At 37.9% G+C, this 20,090-nt stretch overlaps 3 protein-coding genes and 1 long non-coding RNA gene across 5 annotated transcripts; 2 read left to right on the forward strand and 2 right to left on the reverse strand.

The window, feature by feature from the left end:
* Positions 1–339: 339 nt before the first annotated feature.
* LOC112034351 (probable receptor-like protein kinase At1g11050) lies at positions 340–2,835 on the forward strand. The gene has a single exon (XM_024067170.2). It carries the CDS (start codon positions 502–504, stop codon positions 2,323–2,325), a length of 1,824 nt encoding a protein of 607 aa, XP_023922938.2. The 5' UTR covers positions 340–501; the 3' UTR covers positions 2,326–2,835.
* A 684-nt stretch (positions 2,836–3,519) lies between these two features.
* LOC136068139 (uncharacterized) lies at positions 3,520–6,540 on the forward strand. 2 transcript variants are annotated; one of them, XR_010629563.1, is made up of 3 exons: positions 3,694–4,150; positions 5,060–5,121; positions 6,329–6,540. It is a non-coding gene; the product is annotated as an uncharacterized LOC136068139 (long non-coding RNA). The 2 variants fall into 2 exon arrangements; XR_010629548.1 differs by having other exon boundaries at positions 3,520–4,150; positions 5,060–6,540.
* An 8,959-nt stretch (positions 6,541–15,499) lies between these two features.
* Positions 15,500–16,333, reverse strand: LOC112034301 (uncharacterized mitochondrial protein AtMg00310-like). Its single transcript, XM_024067120.1, has one exon. The coding sequence runs from the start codon at positions 16,331–16,333 to the stop codon at positions 15,500–15,502; it is 834 nt and encodes a 277-aa protein (XP_023922888.1).
* A 1,175-nt stretch (positions 16,334–17,508) lies between these two features.
* LOC136065133 (uncharacterized) lies at positions 17,509–18,273 on the reverse strand. The gene has a single exon (XM_065768037.1). The coding sequence runs from the start codon at positions 18,271–18,273 to the stop codon at positions 17,509–17,511; it is 765 nt and encodes a 254-aa protein (XP_065624109.1).
* Between the last annotated feature and the right edge of the window lie 1,817 nt (positions 18,274–20,090).

Here is a 20,090-nt window from a genome sequence, read left to right on the forward strand (position 1 = left end):
AAAAATGAAGGAGGAGAAGAGACAGAGAGAAGGACACAGACTATAATCAACTGATTTTATTATTTAGTAACGGCCCTTATCCATATTCCATACCAGCAGCCAAACTTTCATAGAAACTTCATTGGCCGGTGGGTTTGATAGGTCAATGTTGACCCAAGGACCATTGTGAAGATTCTGAAGACAAATAGTTGTGGCAACTGCTAAAAAGGGTAATCTCGGCTTACCAAAGAATGGCACATCCACATATATTATCTTAGTGTTTTGTTTTGTTTTTTTTTTTTTTTTTTTTTTTTTTTGAGAAAGCACATTAGCTTAGTTTGTTGTACAGTGTTTGACCGAAATTACTTATATTCTTATTTATTTGGTAGAAGGTGATCCAAGAGAACTCACAAAACCAAACATGCTTTCTTGACTAAACTACAGGCAGCCAGCCGTCATAGTATACTTCCCAGAACTCCACTCTATAATACGAGTCCAACTTGTCCAAACAGCAATCCTTCAATGTTTAAGAATATGGGCAAGTCCCTCACGTTCTCTTCCCCTCTCTTCCTCTTCTTCTTCACCAATTTTTTCATTGATTCAGCCACTTCTTCATGCCCCATAGATCTTAGCTACGTTGAAACGTTCCCATGGAACACTACAGTGTGCCGTGAGGCCGGTGATCCGAATGGGACTCACTGTTGCCTGGCCCTTCTTAGCCTCTTTGGCATAGGACTAAGCCAACGCCTCAAAGACACCTCTATGTTCCAACTTCCTGATTTAGCTTCTTCTTCTTCTTGCCTTTCCAATCTCCAAAACAAGCTTGAAGCTTTGTCGATCCAGCCTTCTTTAGTCCCACAATGCCTTGGAAGTGCAACAAATTTTGTTGCTAATACTTCACAGTGTGCTGGAATCATAACAATCCAAGATTGGAACCAAAGGGTTAATGGAACAACACAATTGGATTCATCTTGCCAAGGAGAATTGACAGAGATCAGATGTGGTTCATGCGTTTATGCTGGCATGCAAGTGAATTACCAGTGGGAAAATTTTGGCCCAAATAACATACAAAGATGCTTCTACTTCACAGTCATGTATACTGCAGGAATTGCTAGTGAGTTTGGTCCAAAGGATGTCAGGACTGCTAGTTGCATACTGGGCATACCATTGTCTAGCTCTGCATCAAATAAGTCAGGGAACCATTTGAGTAGAACAACTCAATTAAAGTTGATTTTTGGGTTATTGGGTGCCCTTGTTGGAGTTTTGCTTGCTTTAGGAGTGATCATCTTTTATAGGAGATGGGACAAGAAAGAGAGCCAAAACGCTGTGCATGAAGAATACGTAAGCAGTTTCAAAAGTAGTGTGTTGCCCAACGCAGGTGGAAAATGGTTTCGTGTATCGGAGCTTGAACAAGCCACAGATGGATTTTCTCAGAGAAATTTGATTGGTCAAGGTGCATATGGGGTTGTCTACAAAGGAACTCTTTCAGATGGGACTTTGGTAGCGGTGAAACAAATTCTTGATTTGGAGCCAACAGGGGATGAAGACTTTCACAATGAAGTTGAGATCATTAGCAAAATAAGGCATAGAAACCTTCTTGCTCTTCGAGGTTGTTGCGTTACAAGCGATAATTTGAAAGGTAAGAAGAGGTTTTTAGTTTATGATTTCATGTCAAATGGTAACCTTGGTGATCAATTGTTTATATGTAGGGAGAGATTAACATGGCCTCAGCGTAAGAATATAATTCTTGATGTGGCCAAAGGGCTTGCTTACCTGCATTATGGAATCAAACCCGCCATTTATCACCGAGACATAAAGCCCACCAACATACTTTTGGACTCTGCAATGAAGGCTAGAGTGGCAGATTTTGGTTTGGCAAAGCAAAATAGTGAAGGCCAGTCTCATTTAACCACAAGGGTTGCTGGCACACATGGTTACTTAGCACCTGAGTATGCTCTCTATGGGCAACTAACAGAGAAGAGCGATGTGTATAGCTTTGGGATCGTACTTCTTGAAATCATGAGTGGAAGGAAAGCACTGGACACATCAAATTCCTCGATACTATTGATCACAGATTGGGCTTGGATGCATGCAAAATCAGGAAATGTGGAAGAAATTTTTGATGAGTCAATAAGAGAAGAAGGGCCAAAAGGGGTCATGGAAAGGTTTGTTCGAGTTGGAATACTTTGTGCTCATGTTATGGTGGCTTTTAGGCCTACTATAGCTGAGGCCCTTAAAATGTTAGAGGGTGATATTGATATTCCTAGAATACGAGACAGGCCATTGCCACTTAGTCATGAGTTTTTTAGATCTTCCTGGCGGAGGAGTATATCAAAAGAGAGATGAAGGCTTAATTAGCTCAACCATATGTATTAGAGCAGATTGCATCTATGAATTGGACTGGAAAACCTTGTTTGTGAGAAAACTTGGATTTGCATCCTTGGGTCAAAAATTAACTTCCATCGACCAGCCAACCTTTGAACATTCAAATGAAATGGTCAACGCTGGCTAAAGATACGTACTGGAATTTGACTTTTTCTTATTTTATTTTTTGTTATCTAATTTATATATAGTACCATTCAACCCTGAAATCACACAGAGAGAAGGTAATGTTAGAAAGAAGTTTTTATTATTTTTTTTAACCTTATAAAATGTGCAAAGGTTTAATTCTTGCTGGGAAATGTAATCAATTACTACTTTATATTATCCTACAAGAAAATTAGTGATGCTACCGTCATTTTTCTCTCATTGAAAAACCAGTGTTCAACGAGTTGTTTGGTTAGGTTATTAGTGCAAGTTTCTTTCTAATTAATTTTATATCTTTTTTGGTAGTAGTTTATCCTAGCTTCGAATTTATTACTTTGTTGTTATTCATAGCCATAAATGTATACTTCTCCTTCTCATATAATTGTGAGTCTCATTAATTAAATTTATATCTTTTCTGGTAGTAGTTTATCCTAGCTTCAAATTTATTACTTTGTTGTTATTCATAGCCATAAATTCCTACTCCTCCTTCTCATATAATTGTGAGTCTCATTAATTAAATTTATAATGAGACCCTCCATTAATGTGAGAGGGAGAGTACGCATTTCTAATACTCCCAAAGTGTTCAATAATTTTTCATATCTATTTAGCCTCAAATACATTTGAGTTATATTTTGCACTTAGCTACAGTTAACATAATTAAAGCAACCTAACTTCGAATAGTTTAATTTCACACACTATGTGTAACACCCCGACCCAACTTTAAAATTTAACTATATGTTTAAGTGGTTAATTACTATTTTAAGCCACTCTTTTTATAATTAATTGAAAAGTATTTAATAAACGTATTATTTTATAATGCCATTAAATAAGAATGGTAAAGATTTTAAACCATGTAATGGCTATTTGTATTATAAATATGTACTAAGTTTAAGTATGTACAAAAATTATATTAAGTGGTTGAAGTTATTAGATATATAGTTGTTGGTGTTTAATTAAGTGTATTAAGGTAAGGATATATATATATATATATATATGCAAGGTGATATTATTCGTTGTAGAAAAGTGTAAGTGTGAATGCAAAGAAAAAGAAAGGTTGAAAAGGTCAGTTAGCCTTTCTTTCCTTAGCAATATACGTGAATCACCCAAGATATTTTGCTTGACTTCTTGGCTGCAGAAACTTTCTTGGTCTTCTTGCTTTTGCTTCTTTGTTTTCTTCCTTCTTTGTTCTTATTGGCTGCACCTTTAGCTCTTCTTAGACTTTCTCAAAGAAAGAAGACTCAAGAAACTCTCTTGCTCTCACTTTCCACGGGTCCAAACATGCAAAATCAGAATTTCTCACTCAACTTTACACTCTTTTCTCTTAAGGAATCAGCTAGGAAGCTCTCTTAAGTCTTCCCTCAAGTCCACGGGTTCACACATCAAAAGGAAGATAAGGCTCATCTCATTTCTTCTTTCTACTCTTTCAAAGCAACTAGAATAGTCAAAAATACCCTCTCCCTTTCATTCTCACGGGTCCTAAACCAAGAAAGAAAATTCTCTCAAGCTCTACCTCTCACACCTACGGGTCCAACATCAAAGAAAGAAAACTCTGAACTCTTCCCTTCCTCTCTCACTAAAACCATATATCTCACTCTAAGGAAGAAATTAAAAGTTTAGCCCTAAGATTTCAGCTTCAAAGTTGTGGGTAAGTAAATAAAAATCTCATCTTATCATGGGTATTTTAATGGTGTAAGAAAAAGTCAGGATGAGTGCTTTTGATGTTACTGCTGGGATTTTTGGTTGTATGTAATTTTGCTCTAAATGGTTAAATGACTGTATATAAGTGTTTTTTAACATGTTTAATGAGTGAATAAAAATCCCCATATGAAAATACCATCCTTTGGTAATTGTTTGTGAATTTACAAGAAAATGTTGCAAAGCTGTCACTGTGACAGATTCTGTGTTTATTCTTGATAAATTATGTATTAAATTGTATATAATGAATTTGGATGCTAGGGTTATTTTAAATGAAAGCTAAGACACATACGGTTATTATGGAAGTGGTCTCACAGCATTTGGATGAACATAAAAATAATGATTTAATTTGTAAGTTGCATGAAATTCTGTCAGGACAGATCCGAGTGTGCTGTATTGTATGATTTTTAGTAAATCATGGATTTATTCTGTGACTCCGAAATTTTTATAATTTATACTGGACATATAGGGGAGTAGTTATATAAAATTTCATGACAATTGGATGTGTGTGGATGGCCCGTTTGTATTTTACAAATGGAGCATATTCTGCTGAAATGAGCAGTGAACAACATATGCTACACCTGACTTTGTGGATTTAATTCTCAAGTTAAGGTGAATGTTTTGAGCTATAATTTAATATGCTCATCCTTTGGTATGTTAGAATCATATATAAATTTTATGAATTGGTTTCTCTGTGATTTAGTACATTATGTTGTCTGATGAATGTATTTTGTATTTGTGGAAACCTCTTTGAGGTGGGATTAGGACTTCCTTGATTTTATGAGAGATAGGCTTTGGGATAAATGTGTAAGTTATGATAAGGAGTAATGGATAGTAATAAGTTTTGATTTTGGTTTAGGTGTTACTAGTCGTCAGGTTTAAGCTCCTTCGACTTTAGGCTCTCGGTTCCTCTGCTTTCAGGTAAGAGATAAGTTATATGGGCATTTGGTAAGTCATGAGATTATTTTAAAGTATATTATGCATTAAAAGGTTTTGATTAGAGATATGACATATAATCATTATTCAGACAAAGATATGTTCGTGGGCTTTCGAAACCCTATGCATATGATTTAAGCATATTGATGCTATGACTAATTCCATGAACATGATGTTTAAAGAAAACAATGGAAATGCTTTTATTATGAAATGTTATGCAAATTATGAATTTCAGTATAATGTATAAGTATGAAATGTTTTCGGTTTATGTTCTCTGGTGATCTGAACTATGCCAGGAGGGGTTAATTACTGGCTTTCCATGGAAAATGTTATATGATTGACCATTAAGTGGGACTGGCTCTGCTGTACCCACCCTTGTTGGTTACGGCCAACTTGTGGAGGAAGCCAACCTACGCCTATGGTTGGAAGATATGTATTATGATGTGATCCCGGGAATACCTGGCATTATGGGGAATGCTGGATGCTTAGCACCGTGGTGCTAGAAGCCTCCCAAATAAGTACAAACTTATCAGATATGGACTAACCAATAAGTTATTTATGAACAGCTATGCTATGTTATTAAGCATGAGAGAATTATTTTGTTTAAATGCATTATGAAAAGTTAAAAGCTCTCATGAAAATAAGAAGTTTTTAATGAAAAGAAAGCTGTTCATTAAAGATAAAATTTTTTGAAATTCTATTGTACTATAAAGATAAAGTTTTTGATGAAAGTATAAGTTTATGTTAAGAAGTTACCAGATATCTATTTTCTTTATGACACGTTAAGTTTTATGATTATGGAAGTTATAATATTTTACGAGAAGAAGTTTATGAAGGAAAGTTTTATTATTCTGTAAGATGCTTTCAATTTAAGAAAAAGTTATCGATTATTTGATTAAGTTAAAATGATTATTTTGTAATAAAAATATATATAGTGACTTTGTAAGAAATGAAAGAAATTCAATCCAAAGGGTTTCGATAATATTATTCTGATAAGAAAAAGGAGAATAATTATTTTCCTACGAGTAGCGTATATATTATTATTCTAATAGTATAAAATACTATTCATGAAAAGATATCTCCTATCTGAACAATTATAAAATGAAATGAATTGATTTACATGTATTCTTATTTAATTCTCATATATCTTACCTTTACTAAGCTGTGTAGCTCACCCCTTCCACTCTTTCAGTCAACAGGTTTTATTTTGGAGCAGAGTGAGTCTTAGTTGAGTTTTTGGAAGGAGCTGATTTTAGTTTTAAAAGTATAGATCCCAAATTAGCAATTCGAAGTTTAGCTTTGTGGTATTGTGTATTTGAGGATCTAAAGAAAGTTGTGTACCTTACAATATTAAGAGATGTATTATGTGAGATTCAGAATTTGAGTAACTGGTGGATTATATTACTCTTTGAGTACAGTGTAGATGCTCTGAATGTCAAGTGAAAGGTTATATCATTTAAGTAAAGAAATAAGAATGAAAAGTAAGAGGGAAGCTTTTGTAAAAGCTTTTGTTAAAAGTTAAGTTGGTTCTTGTTAATATCAGGTTTAGGCTTGATATTAGCATGCCGATCATAGTCACAAATCTGGGTATCGGGTTTGGGGCGTGACACTATGACCATTGAAATTACGTTTTGCAATTACACCCAGATAAGGTCCTTTTCGTTTACGCATTTTCGGACCCATAACCCTTAAACACGAAGTCATATACATCCCCAAGACCGCCTTGTGGGTTAGAGCAAGATTTAGCCTTAAAGCTACCTTGAATCACAATTTTTTTCATTGAACAAACAAATTAGCAACCACAATGGGAGATGCCAAGGAAAACAAGAAATGTATAAAACATTAAAAGTACAAATAATAAGACTCGAAACCCAGAAGGAAGCCAACTCAAGCTCCTTTTACAAACCAATGCCACAATTATGTTGACAGTAGCAATTTGGGGATCATAATGCCTCTTAAATAAGAGTGTTGAAGGTCAGAACTACAAGAAATACCATCAAATGTCTTATTGATGTGGCAGGCAACAAGAATGAAGATATGGAGCAAATCAGTAAAATGGCTTTTAACCTACTTCTCAAATACTGAGGAGATTAAATAAAAAATCCAAATATTTTCTTTTAATGATGAGAAAGCTCTAGGCCCCAATGGCTTTAATGCCCATTTTTTTACAGTCGGCTTAGTGTGTTGTTTGATATGAAGAGATTCATGCCAAGATACCATTAAATGTTTCTTTGAATCAAGTAAACTATATCGGAATGAAGGGTTGGGTAGGATTGTGAATGTTCAAAATGTGTGTAAAACACCCTTGAACGTTTAGACCCAAAATTACAAAATATCACTTCAACCTTATTATCAAACAATTAATGTGCGGAACATGAACATAAGCCAAACACAAAATTGATAAACAATCTAAGCCAAATAAAATCACATCCACAACATAAAATAAATGGCAAAGATAAAGAAAGAGAGATGCAAACACAAGGACAACACTCGATGTGTTATCGAAGAGGAAACCGAAGCCCTCAGCGTAAAACCTCTCCGCCATCCTTCAAGTGGTCAATAATCCACTAGAAAATGTAGTTGGGATACATGAACAGCAATAGACCCTCTAAGCCTAATCTACCCAGGTACCTAAGCCCTCTAAGCTTCTTGCTCCAATGAGGTTGCGCAGAACCTTTTTCTTTTCTAGCTTACCGGATTCCACTATAACCTATAGCATCAACCAATAACCATTGGTCCCTTCCAAACTGCTTCCCTTAGCACCAAATGAACTTTCTTACAGACGTGGGTGTGATGAGAAAAGGATTTGGTCAAGAACCTCTCAAGGATATATCAATGGAGAGGAAGAAAGTAGAGGAATTTCAGGAGTCTCTTAGTAAAGATTGGGGATGAGGCAATCTTGTTTTTCTCTAGGGTTTCTCTCACAAAATTCCCTCTAGAAGCTCTCTACATTTTGTAGGTATAAGGGTCTATATATAGTGGTGTGTTTGAAATACGAAGAGTCATTTTTTGCCAAACAGGGCTGGTTGGCGGCTTCGCCTCGTGGCTGGTCCAAGTCACAAGTTCAAGTCGCGAGGTAACGGCCTGGCTACCCTGGGACTTTTGTCCTGTAGTGCGACAGCTGGTGTGACCCTTCACCTCCCCGCATGCTTCTCACGTGCACAGCATTTGGCAGCTTGCAAGTCGCGAGTCAGTCGCGAGTCCTAACTGCGAGTCTCTGCTTCTTTACAAAAAGATGAGCAATACTTCACACTCTCTTCACACACTACTCTTACATGAATCCCACCTAAATACAAGGTTACTAAGTGCTAAATTACAAGCAAATTGGCACGGAATAAAGCCAACAAGATGGTTGATAAATTTCTACCTTACAATCTCCCCCTTTGGCTATTCCGTGACAAAACCCTATAATAAACTCTAGACTTAACGCGTGAGTTGGGAACAATTGGAAAACTCACTCACACCTAACTCTAGAATCTATGAAGCGTTTGAACCATAAGAACAAGAACTCCTGAAACACAACAACACAATAAGTTCATTGTATGCAGAAAACTTATAAATGCATATGAAGCAAGCACAATGCGATCAAGTACAATGGAATAAAGCAATAAACCATGGCAAGACCAAAACAAGCAATCATTATAAACAATGGATCACAATGCTCATTCACACTTGGAATGAACATTCGGACATTCAAGCTGGCAAACACAAGGTAAATCACTTGAATGACCAACACTTAACCAATGCACATTACATGAAGTATATGCATCTAGGAATAAAGTCCTACAAGGGTACAAGAGTGACAGTACTTAGAAGGAAATGCATAACATTTAGTTATAAGTACTGATATAACAAAGCACACAAGTTGCAAAAAGTAAGGTATAAACCATAAAGCCTACAAAATGCATAGAAACAAACCCTAAAAGCTTACAAAAGCAATATGGGTACAAAGCATAAACAGAAGCCTTGAAAACCTACAAAGGTACTAGGTATAAACATAAACACATAAAGTAAGCTGAGAGACCTCATATTATATACTGAATAACTACTGAAATAAATAACTATACCAGAGAATCACAAGTTTTCCAAAAGTATTAAAAACATATCAACACAAGATAAACACTCGCAGCCAAATAATAATAAACACATCAGAAAAAACAAGAGTATATAACAACTATAATAACTCCCTCTTTCAGTTTGTTGCCTATCTCCCCTTTTCTATGTATTGTTCTCTCCTTTTTGTCAGGAATAGCTAAAGGCTATCTTCGAGCTTTTACTGTATAGCATCCAGTTGAGTCTCGATGGTTGTGAGTCGCATTTGAGTTTGACTGTGAAATGTGTGAAAAAGCCGTTCTAAATCAGATATCCGATATGACACATTTGCAATTAAGTGGCTCTGCTTGGCTGTTTGAAATCTAGGAGGAACAGATGGAGTCCTAGTTGATTGGACATGAGTAACTATAGCATGAGCAGATGGAAATGCATGTGTGGATGACTCAGTCTTAGGTTTCTTGGAGGAGTGACTCTTGCTTGATTAAAGAGTGTACATGGATATTGGTCGAGGACGAGACATGATTTTCTCATCTGATGAAGGACTAACACCTTCACGAAGGACAATCTTCATGACTAGACTGCAGAATGGAAGAATTGTCCGTGTTGCTGAACGAGCCATTGTTTTCCCAATGATCTGAAATATGTGAGCACAGATGTCAATCGAGGCATCGGTAATGAGGTCACACAAAAATTTAGCCCTTCCAAGACTGATGAAGGCAATATTTGACAGTGAGTAGAGATTGGAAAACATGATCAGTTTTAGAGTTGTCAGTTCGGGTGAAAACAATGCAGTGCTTATAGATGATCTTGTGCTTCCCACTTCATGTTCATTCCCAAGAACTTGAAGGATGTCTTGTGCCTGAAGTACTCTGTCATCATATGAAGTTCAATCCACATTATTTGGTCTGGTGATGCAAAGTACCTTAGCAATGTAGACTGCATTTATAGAAAATTCTATTCCTCGTACCCAGCATTTCAACTCTACCCTAGTGTATCTGGCATTAGAGAAGAATTCCTTGACCAATTCTTTAATTTGATCCTCAAGATTTCTGAAAAGGTCAGCCCAATCTCTTTCTTCAAAAATCTTAGGGATAAATGTTGTCCCTAGAGTATCAAACTTGAAAACTTTTTCCACAATGGCAGAAGCCTCTTTGAAAGAGTCTGTGTAAGTCTTTGAATCAATAGGTGTCCTGAATCTCTCAATGGAAGAGTCCCTAGATAATTTAGATGACAGTCGTGTCCATTTAGCAACCGGGGTTCACAGGTCATCGGTTACAATGTCTTTGCCTTTGGATGAATAACGTGTCAACTGATAAACATCAAACACACAGTAGAGAACCAAATGCAATGCCACAAGGTACACGCATTAGTTTGATTAGATTCAGATATAAGAGTGTGAAACAAAGAGATTTCACAGAATCATAAAAGCATTAACTAGTCTAACACCAAGAAGACATAAGCATCATAGACAAAAGAAATAGGCAAACAAATATGATGAATGACAGAGACAACTTAGAGTCAAATGGGCAGTGTGCATCACAAAGTCACAAAAGACAAAAAAAAAAAAAAAAAAAAACCAAAAACATGATATGAATGGAGCAACACATTCATAAACCACATCATAGAGCACAGTCTCTCAAATGATAGAAACAAGATAACACACATGTAGAATAAGAAACAAAGAAAAGCTTAGACAAAAACATCAAAACACAACACTCACAAACCCTCAAACCAAGTTCGAACCCATTAAAACTCAACAACACAAAAACACCTCACAAAACAAAAAAAAAAATGCTCGAATCAAGTACAATGAAGTGAGATATAAAAAACCCATACCTTTTTCTTGGTGTTTGATGAAGACATGATGCAAAAAATGAAAGATTTTTTAGAGAGACACGGAGTGTTTGATAGAGAGAAATGGGGAAGATAATGAACAGTCACTGATATTCGAGGAAAAACTGAAAAAAAAAAAAAAAAAAGAATTAAAAACTATCTTTAAAACGCAAAACATGCATTTTTCGCGACTGAATTAAGTCGTTAGTCAGTCGCTAGGGTAAGCCGCGAAACACTGTGAACCCAAGATTTTCAAAAAATATTTTAAGTGTTTTTCGCGACTGAAAGGTCTACCCGCGAGATAGTCGCGATATGAGCCATGAAAATCTCTGAGTACTCCTCACAACTAGACCTTCCACTCACGAACAAGTCACTACATTGAGCCGCGAAAAACATAAAAACTCAAATTTTGAAAAATTTTCTAAGTATATTTCGCGACTAAGACCTTGACTCGCCAGTGAGCCGTGAAAAGTCTCGGAGCGAGCTCACGACTGGAACATGCGATTGGTTTTACCCAAGACTGAGTCGTCAAAACAGGGCAACATTGTTTTTGAAATTTTTGACATTTTTGTAAAAACAAAAAACTTTCAAAAAATAAACTAAAACACTCAAAAATCTTTTTGTGTTTGATAAACAAAGATTGAGCTTGTAAAAATACATTTAAACAAGTACAATCACACAAATGAATATGACATTTATTAAACATAAACTTGTGTGTTGTGTGTAGATATCAAACATGAGATAGTCCTTAGTCTAATGTGAAATTTCAATGATTAATTCAATCAAGGCATACACAACTAGCACTAGATAATGTGACCAATCTCAATTATAGAAGTATGCATATATGACCTCCCACATAAACTTAAGTACAATTCTTTGAAGCTTTTCATTTGGCTCCATTTTCAACATATCATTTGATTCTTTTTTTTTTTTTTTTTAATAAACATATCTCATTGTGAGAACAATGCTTGTTTGGTCGCTTTTCCTTTTACCTAGTCAAATACTAGTATATGCGATAGGCTTTTGTAACTCAATATCTCTTTTCATTTGGAGATTTACATTCGTTGAGCTCTTTGAGTAAAGCAAAAAAAAATACATGTCTCAAGATCAACAAAACCATTCACTAATCATTCATGACAAGGTTGAAGATCTATTTATAACAGTCACATAGATTTCATAATTTCTTCCACAATGATATGAGTGCATAAGAGACAAGCTAAGCTCGTTAAATGCACAAAGCTATTAGTACAAAGGTACAAGACAAAACATGCTTTGAGACAACATTCAACAAAATTGATCAAGCTTTTTAGATTTTCTACTTTTTATTTGTTTTTGGATTTTTTGACACAAAAGAAGAAAAGATTGATAAAAAACAATGTAAAAACATTTTAGAAAGAAACAAATAAACAAGCAACAAATCAAAACAAACAGAAGCATAAAGCAAACAACTAAACATATTCACAAAGTATAGGAAGAATTGATGCATGGACATGTTATAATGCTTATGCATGAGTACCCTTCATCACCCACACATCATGTGCACTTGGGGTGATATCCTTGATGGATTGGGTACGAAAGTTAGGGCTATCAAACCTCTTTGTGAAGCTTTCTAAGCAATTTGTGAAGGCACCAATCATCTTCATCATGTCCATCATTCCGGGATCACGATTTTGACTTCTTGACTATTCACCACCCCAAGACCTATTGTCATTTCTTCTTCCTCGTGACCGAGGAATGCTTGCATTATTCAATGCTCTCAGCTTATGACAGTTGGGTCTGGTATGTCCTTGCAATCCGCAATAGTGACAAATGTGATTTGTTCTAGGACCCCGTTGAAATCTTGGAAGTGATCTTCCTCTAGCTTCATGTCTGGCTTCTGATGGATTACAGATTGTATTGAACACCTGTTGATCAGCCATATTCTTCTTCTTTTCAGTCTTAACCTTATCAGGAATAGACTCTTCCACAATTGGCTCTTTGGCTTTCACAAACCTCACTTCTTTGGTGACATTGACTGATGAGCTACTCCCCCCGGTATATCCCACTCCAAACTTGTCTGAGACTAATTTTTGATGTGCAAGCATTTCATTGAGTTTCTTGGATGAGACACGATCAACCTTAGCATTTGCTTGAAGTACTTCATGCTCAAGAAATCGAATCTTTGAATAAGCTTCCAGCAGCTCTCCATTCATTTTCTCCACTTCACATTTGGCCTCTTTGTATAGCACTAGAAGAGTTCTGTAATCTTCCTCGGCCCTCTTCATCTTCTTAATGGTTGCATTAGCCACCTTAGCATATTCACTGGTCTTCTCAAGGAGTGAGTTGTAAGTCTCTTGCAGTCCCACTGCTTCTTCAACTTCCTCATCTTTAGACTCCTCAACTATTCCAATAAACTCCAAATCAGAATGCACACCAAGCTCCTTCACAAGTGTACCCAAATCATCTAAGGACTCCATATATGCAATGGTCACATCCACAACATAAAATAAATGGCAAAGATAAAGGAAGAGAGATGTAAACACAAGGACAACACTCGATGTGTTATCAAAGAGGAAAACGAAGCCCTCGGTGTAAAACCTCTCTACCGCCCTCCAAGCGGTCAATAATCCACTAGAAAATATAGTTGGGATACATGAACAATAATAGACCCTCCAAGCCTAATCTACCCAGGTACCTAAGCCCTCCAAGCTTCTTGCTCCAATGAGGTTGCGCTGAATCTTTTAATTTTCTAGCTTACCGGATTCCGCTATAACCCATAACATCAACTAATAACCATTAGTCCCTTCCAAATTGCTTCCCTTACACCAAATGAACCTCCTCACAGACGTGGGTGTGATGAGAAAATAATTTGGTCAAGAACCTCTCAAGGATGTATCAATGGAGAGGAAGAGAGTAGAGGAATTTGAGGAGTCTCTTAGTGAAAATTGGGGATGAGGCAATCTTATTTTTCTCTAGGGTTTCTCTTACAAAATTCTCTTTAGAAGCTCTCTACATTTCGTGGGTATAAGGGTCTATATATAGTGGGGTGTGTTTGGAATACGAAGAGTCAGTTTTTGCCAAACAGGGCTGGTTGGCGGCTTGGCCTTGCGGTTGGTCCAACTTGCAAGTTCAAGTTGCGAGGTAACGGCCTGGTCAGCCTGGGACTTTTGTCCTGTAGTACGACGACAGCTGGCGTGACCTTTCACCTCCTCGCATGCTTCTCACGTGCACAGCATTTGGCGACTTACAAGCCGCGAGTCAGTCGCGAGTCTTAGCCGTGAGTTTATGCTTCTTTGCACAAAGATGAGCAATACTTCACACTCTCTTCACACAATACCCTTATATAAATCCCACCTAAATACAGAGTTATTAAGTGCTAAATTACAAGCAAATTGGCACAGAATAAAGCCAACAAGATGGTTGATAAATTTCAACCTTACATATTGGATTTTAAATCTTTTGGAAACTCATATTGGATTAGATTTGGGATGTAAAAAAAATATATATATATATATATATATTTTTTTTTTTTTATAAACTGCATATTCATTCAAACAAACTAAACAGAAGAACAACAGGAGGCATCTCCCTTACAGACCGACTCTAACCTTGGGGGGAGATTGCCATTAGAAAAACAAAAATGGTCCCTAGAGTTCAAAGAAAATTTTGTAGATACATGGGCTGCATAATTGCTATCCTTACGAACCCAACAGAAAGAACAAGACAAGAAAAAGGAAGATAAACTACGGATATTGCAAATAAGTGTGTCTAGAGCCCAATTTGGAGTGTGGTCTAGATGATTCAAGGCGTCAGAGCAGATTTTTGCATCTCCCACAAAAATGACTGATCTCCATTACTGTTAGGAGGCGAGCTAGATTGCCCAAAGTAGTGTCGAGGTTTCTGCTATCATGGGAGAACACAGATGATGGACTTTTCCCCATAAGAAAAGCACTTCTCCCAAATGGTTTTGGACCACAACAGCTAAGGCTAATTTAGTGGAGTCTAAGGCAGCATCCACATTAATTTAAATGTGGTCTACAGAGGAAGGAGACCAGATAGAGCGGTCAACAGTCGAGGCGAGAAGGGAAGTCAAGGAAAACACCTTGGAAAGTTCCTGAAACCTTGCTTGCACATTCAAACAAGCCTTATTTATATTAGCTTGCTCCTGATGAAAGAGATGAATACTTCTAGCTTTCCAAATCTCATTAACAATGAGGGCCATGTTAAGGGAGATAGTTCAGTGTTCCTGTGCTGAAATAGGTCCATTTGGTGGATTTAGAATCAACTTTAGAATGTCCTCCCCTAAGTTTAGCGATGCTACATTTATCCTTAGACCCCAACCTGAATTTGTCCACAGGGTTCTTGCGAAGTGACACTCAAGGAACAGGTGAACACAGCTCTCAACTTCTGAAGAACAGAAAATGCAAGATGGATCAATGTGTTGCATTGTTCGCTGTAGATTCTCTCTTGTGGGGATGGCATTGGCCCTGATTCTCCATTATAGCATTTTAACACGCTTCGGCAACCTTACCTTCCATAGAGTCTTCCAATGAGACAAGTCTTGATTCCCATTGTTGGCATGGGAGAACGCCACTCTATGGACTAATTTGACAGAGAAAATTCCCTTGACATCGGGCAACCAGATGAGCTTATCTTGCCTAAGGGAGTGAGGGATTGGAATGGTAAGTATGGTTGCGGCATCTTCAACAACAAAGATATCTTTTACCTTATCTTCATTCCAAGCTTTTAAGGTGTGGTCTAGGGGATGATGGGCTTTGATGGGTAGCTGGAGGTAATCATCAATTCTCGGCTTGGGCTTAAAGCCATCTATCCAAGGAACCCAAGGGTCCACCCATACATTGATGGTTTCGCTATCTCCTAAAAGAAAACACACTCCTTTTACAATCAAAAGCTTTGCTTTTTCTATTGCTCTCCAAGTGGGGGAGGCAGATTTACTCGGGTCTATTCTAAGCCAGTCATCGCTGACCTTGTACTTTGATTGCAATACCTCTATACAAATGCTTTGATTGCCTAAGACAACCATCCAAGCAAACTTGGCTAGGAGTGCATCATTCACTTCCTTTGTTTTTTTGAAGCCTAGGCCTCCTACACATTTGGGCCTACAAAGTTTGTCCCACTCTTTCCATGCAATAAAACTACCTTCTTTCTTCTTAGGTTGCCACCAAAATCTTCTAGCTAGAGCATCCAGCTTATCACAGTTCTTGATAGGAATATTGAAGGCTGATAAAAAGTAGGTGGGAATGGCTTGGGTTACCGAATTTATAAGTGTGCATCTACCTTCCCCGGAAAGGCTTCTACTTCTCCACCCCATGAGTTTTGCTTATACTTTGTCTATCAAAAACTTAAAATCTTTAGACGGAGATGTTGATAGAAACATGGGAGCTCCAAGGTACACAGCGTCCTTTTTGAGGCTTTTTAAATCACGGATTTGCTTTATGGCTTTTCTACTACGTGGGCCAGTGTGCTTTGAAAAGAATATACCAGATTTGGATTTGTTAATGCTCTGCCCTGACCATAAGCAATACTTTTCCAGGAAATTAGCTAATCTTTGGGCATCATTCCTTGTAGCTTTAGAGAAGAGAATAATGTCATCCGTGTACATGACATGCATTATGGCAAGCCCTCTAGCACAAGGTTTGGTACCACTGATGCTCCCCGCCCCAAGCTCTCTCTCTCTAAGAATCTTGACAAAACTTCCTATCCAAGAATGAACAAGTATGGTAAGATTGAATCGCCTTGCCTTAGACCCCTGCTTGGATTGAATCGCTCTGTCTTGCCACCATTGACCAGGACTTCGAAGTATACAAAGTTAATGCAAGTTAGAATCCAATTGATGAACATAGGATTGAAGCCTAGGTTTTTGAGAATAGCATGGATGAACTTCCAATTAAATCTGTTGTAAGCTTTCTGGAGATCGATTTTAAGGGCCATAAAACCTGATTTGACCTTTCTCGTTTTGAAACTGTGCAGGAGTACATGGACAATAACCTGGTTTTCAGCAATCCTTTTTCTTGGAATGAAAGCGGATTTGCACGGAGAAATGATTTTGTGCAGAATAGGTTGTAGCTTTGCAACAAGGATCTTGGAGATTACCTTATATACGACATTATAGAGGCTTATAGGGCGGAAGTTGTTTGCTGATGTTGGGTTGGCCGTCTTTGGGAGGAGCACAATGAGAGAGCTATTGGCTTCTCTGGGCAAGCAACCATCTGTGAAGAAAGATAAGACTGCATTTGTGCCTACATCCTTGACCATTGGCCAGAATTCCTGATAGAACAAAGCAGGGAAGCGATTGGGGCCCAGAGCTTTAAGGTCATGCATTTGAAAGAGAGTTTCTTTAATCTCTTCACGAGATGGAATTTTCTTTTGCATGTCATTATCCTCCTCGGTGATACAGTTATTCATGAGATTGTCGAGGTGTTCCGGGAAGGACACATTTTCTTCAGCATACAAATTTTTGAAGGATGAGAGAATGGTCTGCCTAATTTAGGTTGAGCTCGTGACCCATTGGCCTTCCTCTGACTTAATAGCATCAATGTGGTTCCTCCTCCTACTAATGATGGCAGAAAAGTAGAAGAATTTTGTATTTCTATCTCCTTCCTTCAACCAGAGCTCGTGGGATTTTTGCTTCCACATGATTTCACTTCTAAACAGCCATTCTGATAATTCTAGATGTAGCTCCTCCTCAATTTTGCCATTATGCTCCAAAGGTGGTTTTCTTTGAACTTCAGTGATCTTTTCCATCAGAAGATTTATTCTTGCTTGGCAATGCCCAAACACTTCTTTATTCCATTTTTGGAGTGCATCCCTGGTGTTAGTTTGCTTTTTGAGGAGTTTAAAAAATGCTGGACCTCTAGCTTGCACATTCCAAGCCTTCTCCATAATGGAGTTGCATCCACTATCCCTGATCCAAGCTGCTTTGAATCTGAATGGTCTATGGGCAATGCTATCTTTTGGATTAGTATCTAATAGGATTGGGGTGTGGTTTGATTTTAAGGCTCCCAAATGAGCCATGGCTGCACTGGGGAAAGCAAGGTGCCACGAGATACTAGCAATGCCTTTGTCCAATCTTCTCTTTATACCAGAGAATCCTAGGTCTATAGCATTGAATTCAAAGATAAACTCTTTTAGATAGTTGATGGCCAAGGATTCTCCACTTCTATTTCCTCCAAGAATCTCCTTGTCATTAGTAGTGAAGTTGAAGTCGTATATGCAGACCCATGGGCAAAGGCAGGAGTTAATAAATGCCATGAGATTCTCCTAAGCCTTTTGCTTCTTGGCAGGGTAGGAAGGGCCGTAGAAACCAATCACAGAGTGCATCAGACACTTTGATCACAATGAGATTTTTGTTAAATTCGCTTGGCTTATCAACAAACCAACTTTCCACATAACACACAGACCACCTACTATACCTTTAGCCTCAACAACACACATATTAGCAAACTTTAAAGAAAACAAAATCTTTTTCATCCTAGCTTCAGTAGCTTTAGTTGCACTAAGAAAAGTAATGACTAGGATATTCCCTTTTATTTAAGCCTTAAGGGCTCTGACTGTTGCAGCATTACAGATGCCACGACAATTCCAGCCTAGGACTTTCATGAGGAAATTGGGGGCTTGATAAGGCCTGCCTCCTCAATCGTAACAGAAGCATCAAAGTATGAAAAGTTTTTGATAGAAACATCATCATTGGAGCTACTAATTTTGAAGGACTCACCTCGATGTACTAGGTAGCATTGGCTTGTTAAAATGGCCTCACCTATACCAGAATCAGAGAAAACTGCTTCGAGAGCGTGAATGGTGATCTTGAGTCTTTTGGTGAACTTTCGAAGCTATTGTTTCAATACCTTTCTTTTGTTAGTAGGGGTTTGGTTTGAATGTGATGACATTGTTTTCTGGCATATATGGAGTGGCAATGAAGGTTGAGGATTGGCTGCATGGATAGAGGAATGGCTTAGGTTAATATGACTACAAGGCTCTGTTTCATTGTTAGGCTGAAGGATTAAATTTGGGCTGTGCATAGGTGGGGTGAAGCCAGGGAAAAAGGAAGTCTTAGGTCATCATTGTGGGCATTGGGGGGGGGGGGGTGGGGGAGAAGGGGGGCTGATTTGGGCCTTTGGGTCCATTTGTGGATTTGAAGGGATAAGTGAGGGGTTGTCTACATGTGAGGGTGAGATCGCCAGTTGGTTCTTGGTGGTCCCCTCGGGTGAACCTACCTCCTAGTTAGTGGCTTGGTACAACGCTCCTGAGGTACACTATTTTAATAGGGAATTTGTGGTGCAACCTGAAATGATGACGTATCCTTTTGTGTTGGCAAGTCTGTGACATCATCGTTGCGTTTAAATCGTCACCGTCGGTGGGGGCTGGTTGAACTCGGTGGTTAGGTTTGTGGAATAACTCCGCCGGGGTGGTGGTGTTCTTTACCCTTAGCCATGGCCCTGAGGCAATGAACTCATGGCCAAAAGGATTTTGAATGAAGAATAAACTACCATGACATACATGAGACTCATGACCAATCAACTCACAACAATAGCATACATCAACCAATTTCTCATATCTCAAACTAATCCAAAGGTGGGGGAGGTTATTTCTAGGTAGGAAAATACTTGGTATGAGAGGTCGTGAGAGGTCGATTTTGATTTGCATGCAAATAAACCTTTTGCATGTTCCTCCACATTCTCCAGCTAAATCAACCTCAACGACCTTTCCAACTTTCTCACCCAGCAAGCGGAGGTTGTTTGGGGATCTCCATAGTTCGGGGAGACCATGAAGCTGTACCCAGAAAGCAGAGGATTTGAAGTTGATCTCTTTCCATGTGAGAGAGGGATTCCACTGCTTTAAGACTAGGTGTCCTCCTCTAATGGACCATGGTCTTCTTCAATAGGTGTCATATCCGCTTCATGTTGGAAGTGAAAGGTGAATACATTGTTATCAAGGCGGCTCACCCGAATCTTAAAAGTCAGTTTCCACGCTCTGTTTACCACATCGGAGACTATGGATGGTCCTACAGATTTATATGTGATAAACTTCCCTATTAGAACCCAGGGGGGAGATTTATAGTCATCTTGGTT

Source organism: Quercus suber, unplaced genomic scaffold (assembly GCF_002906115.3).
Source record: "Quercus suber isolate HL8 unplaced genomic scaffold, Cork oak 2.0 scaffold_1, whole genome shotgun sequence".
NCBI lineage: Eukaryota > Viridiplantae > Streptophyta > Magnoliopsida > Fagales > Fagaceae > Quercus > Quercus suber.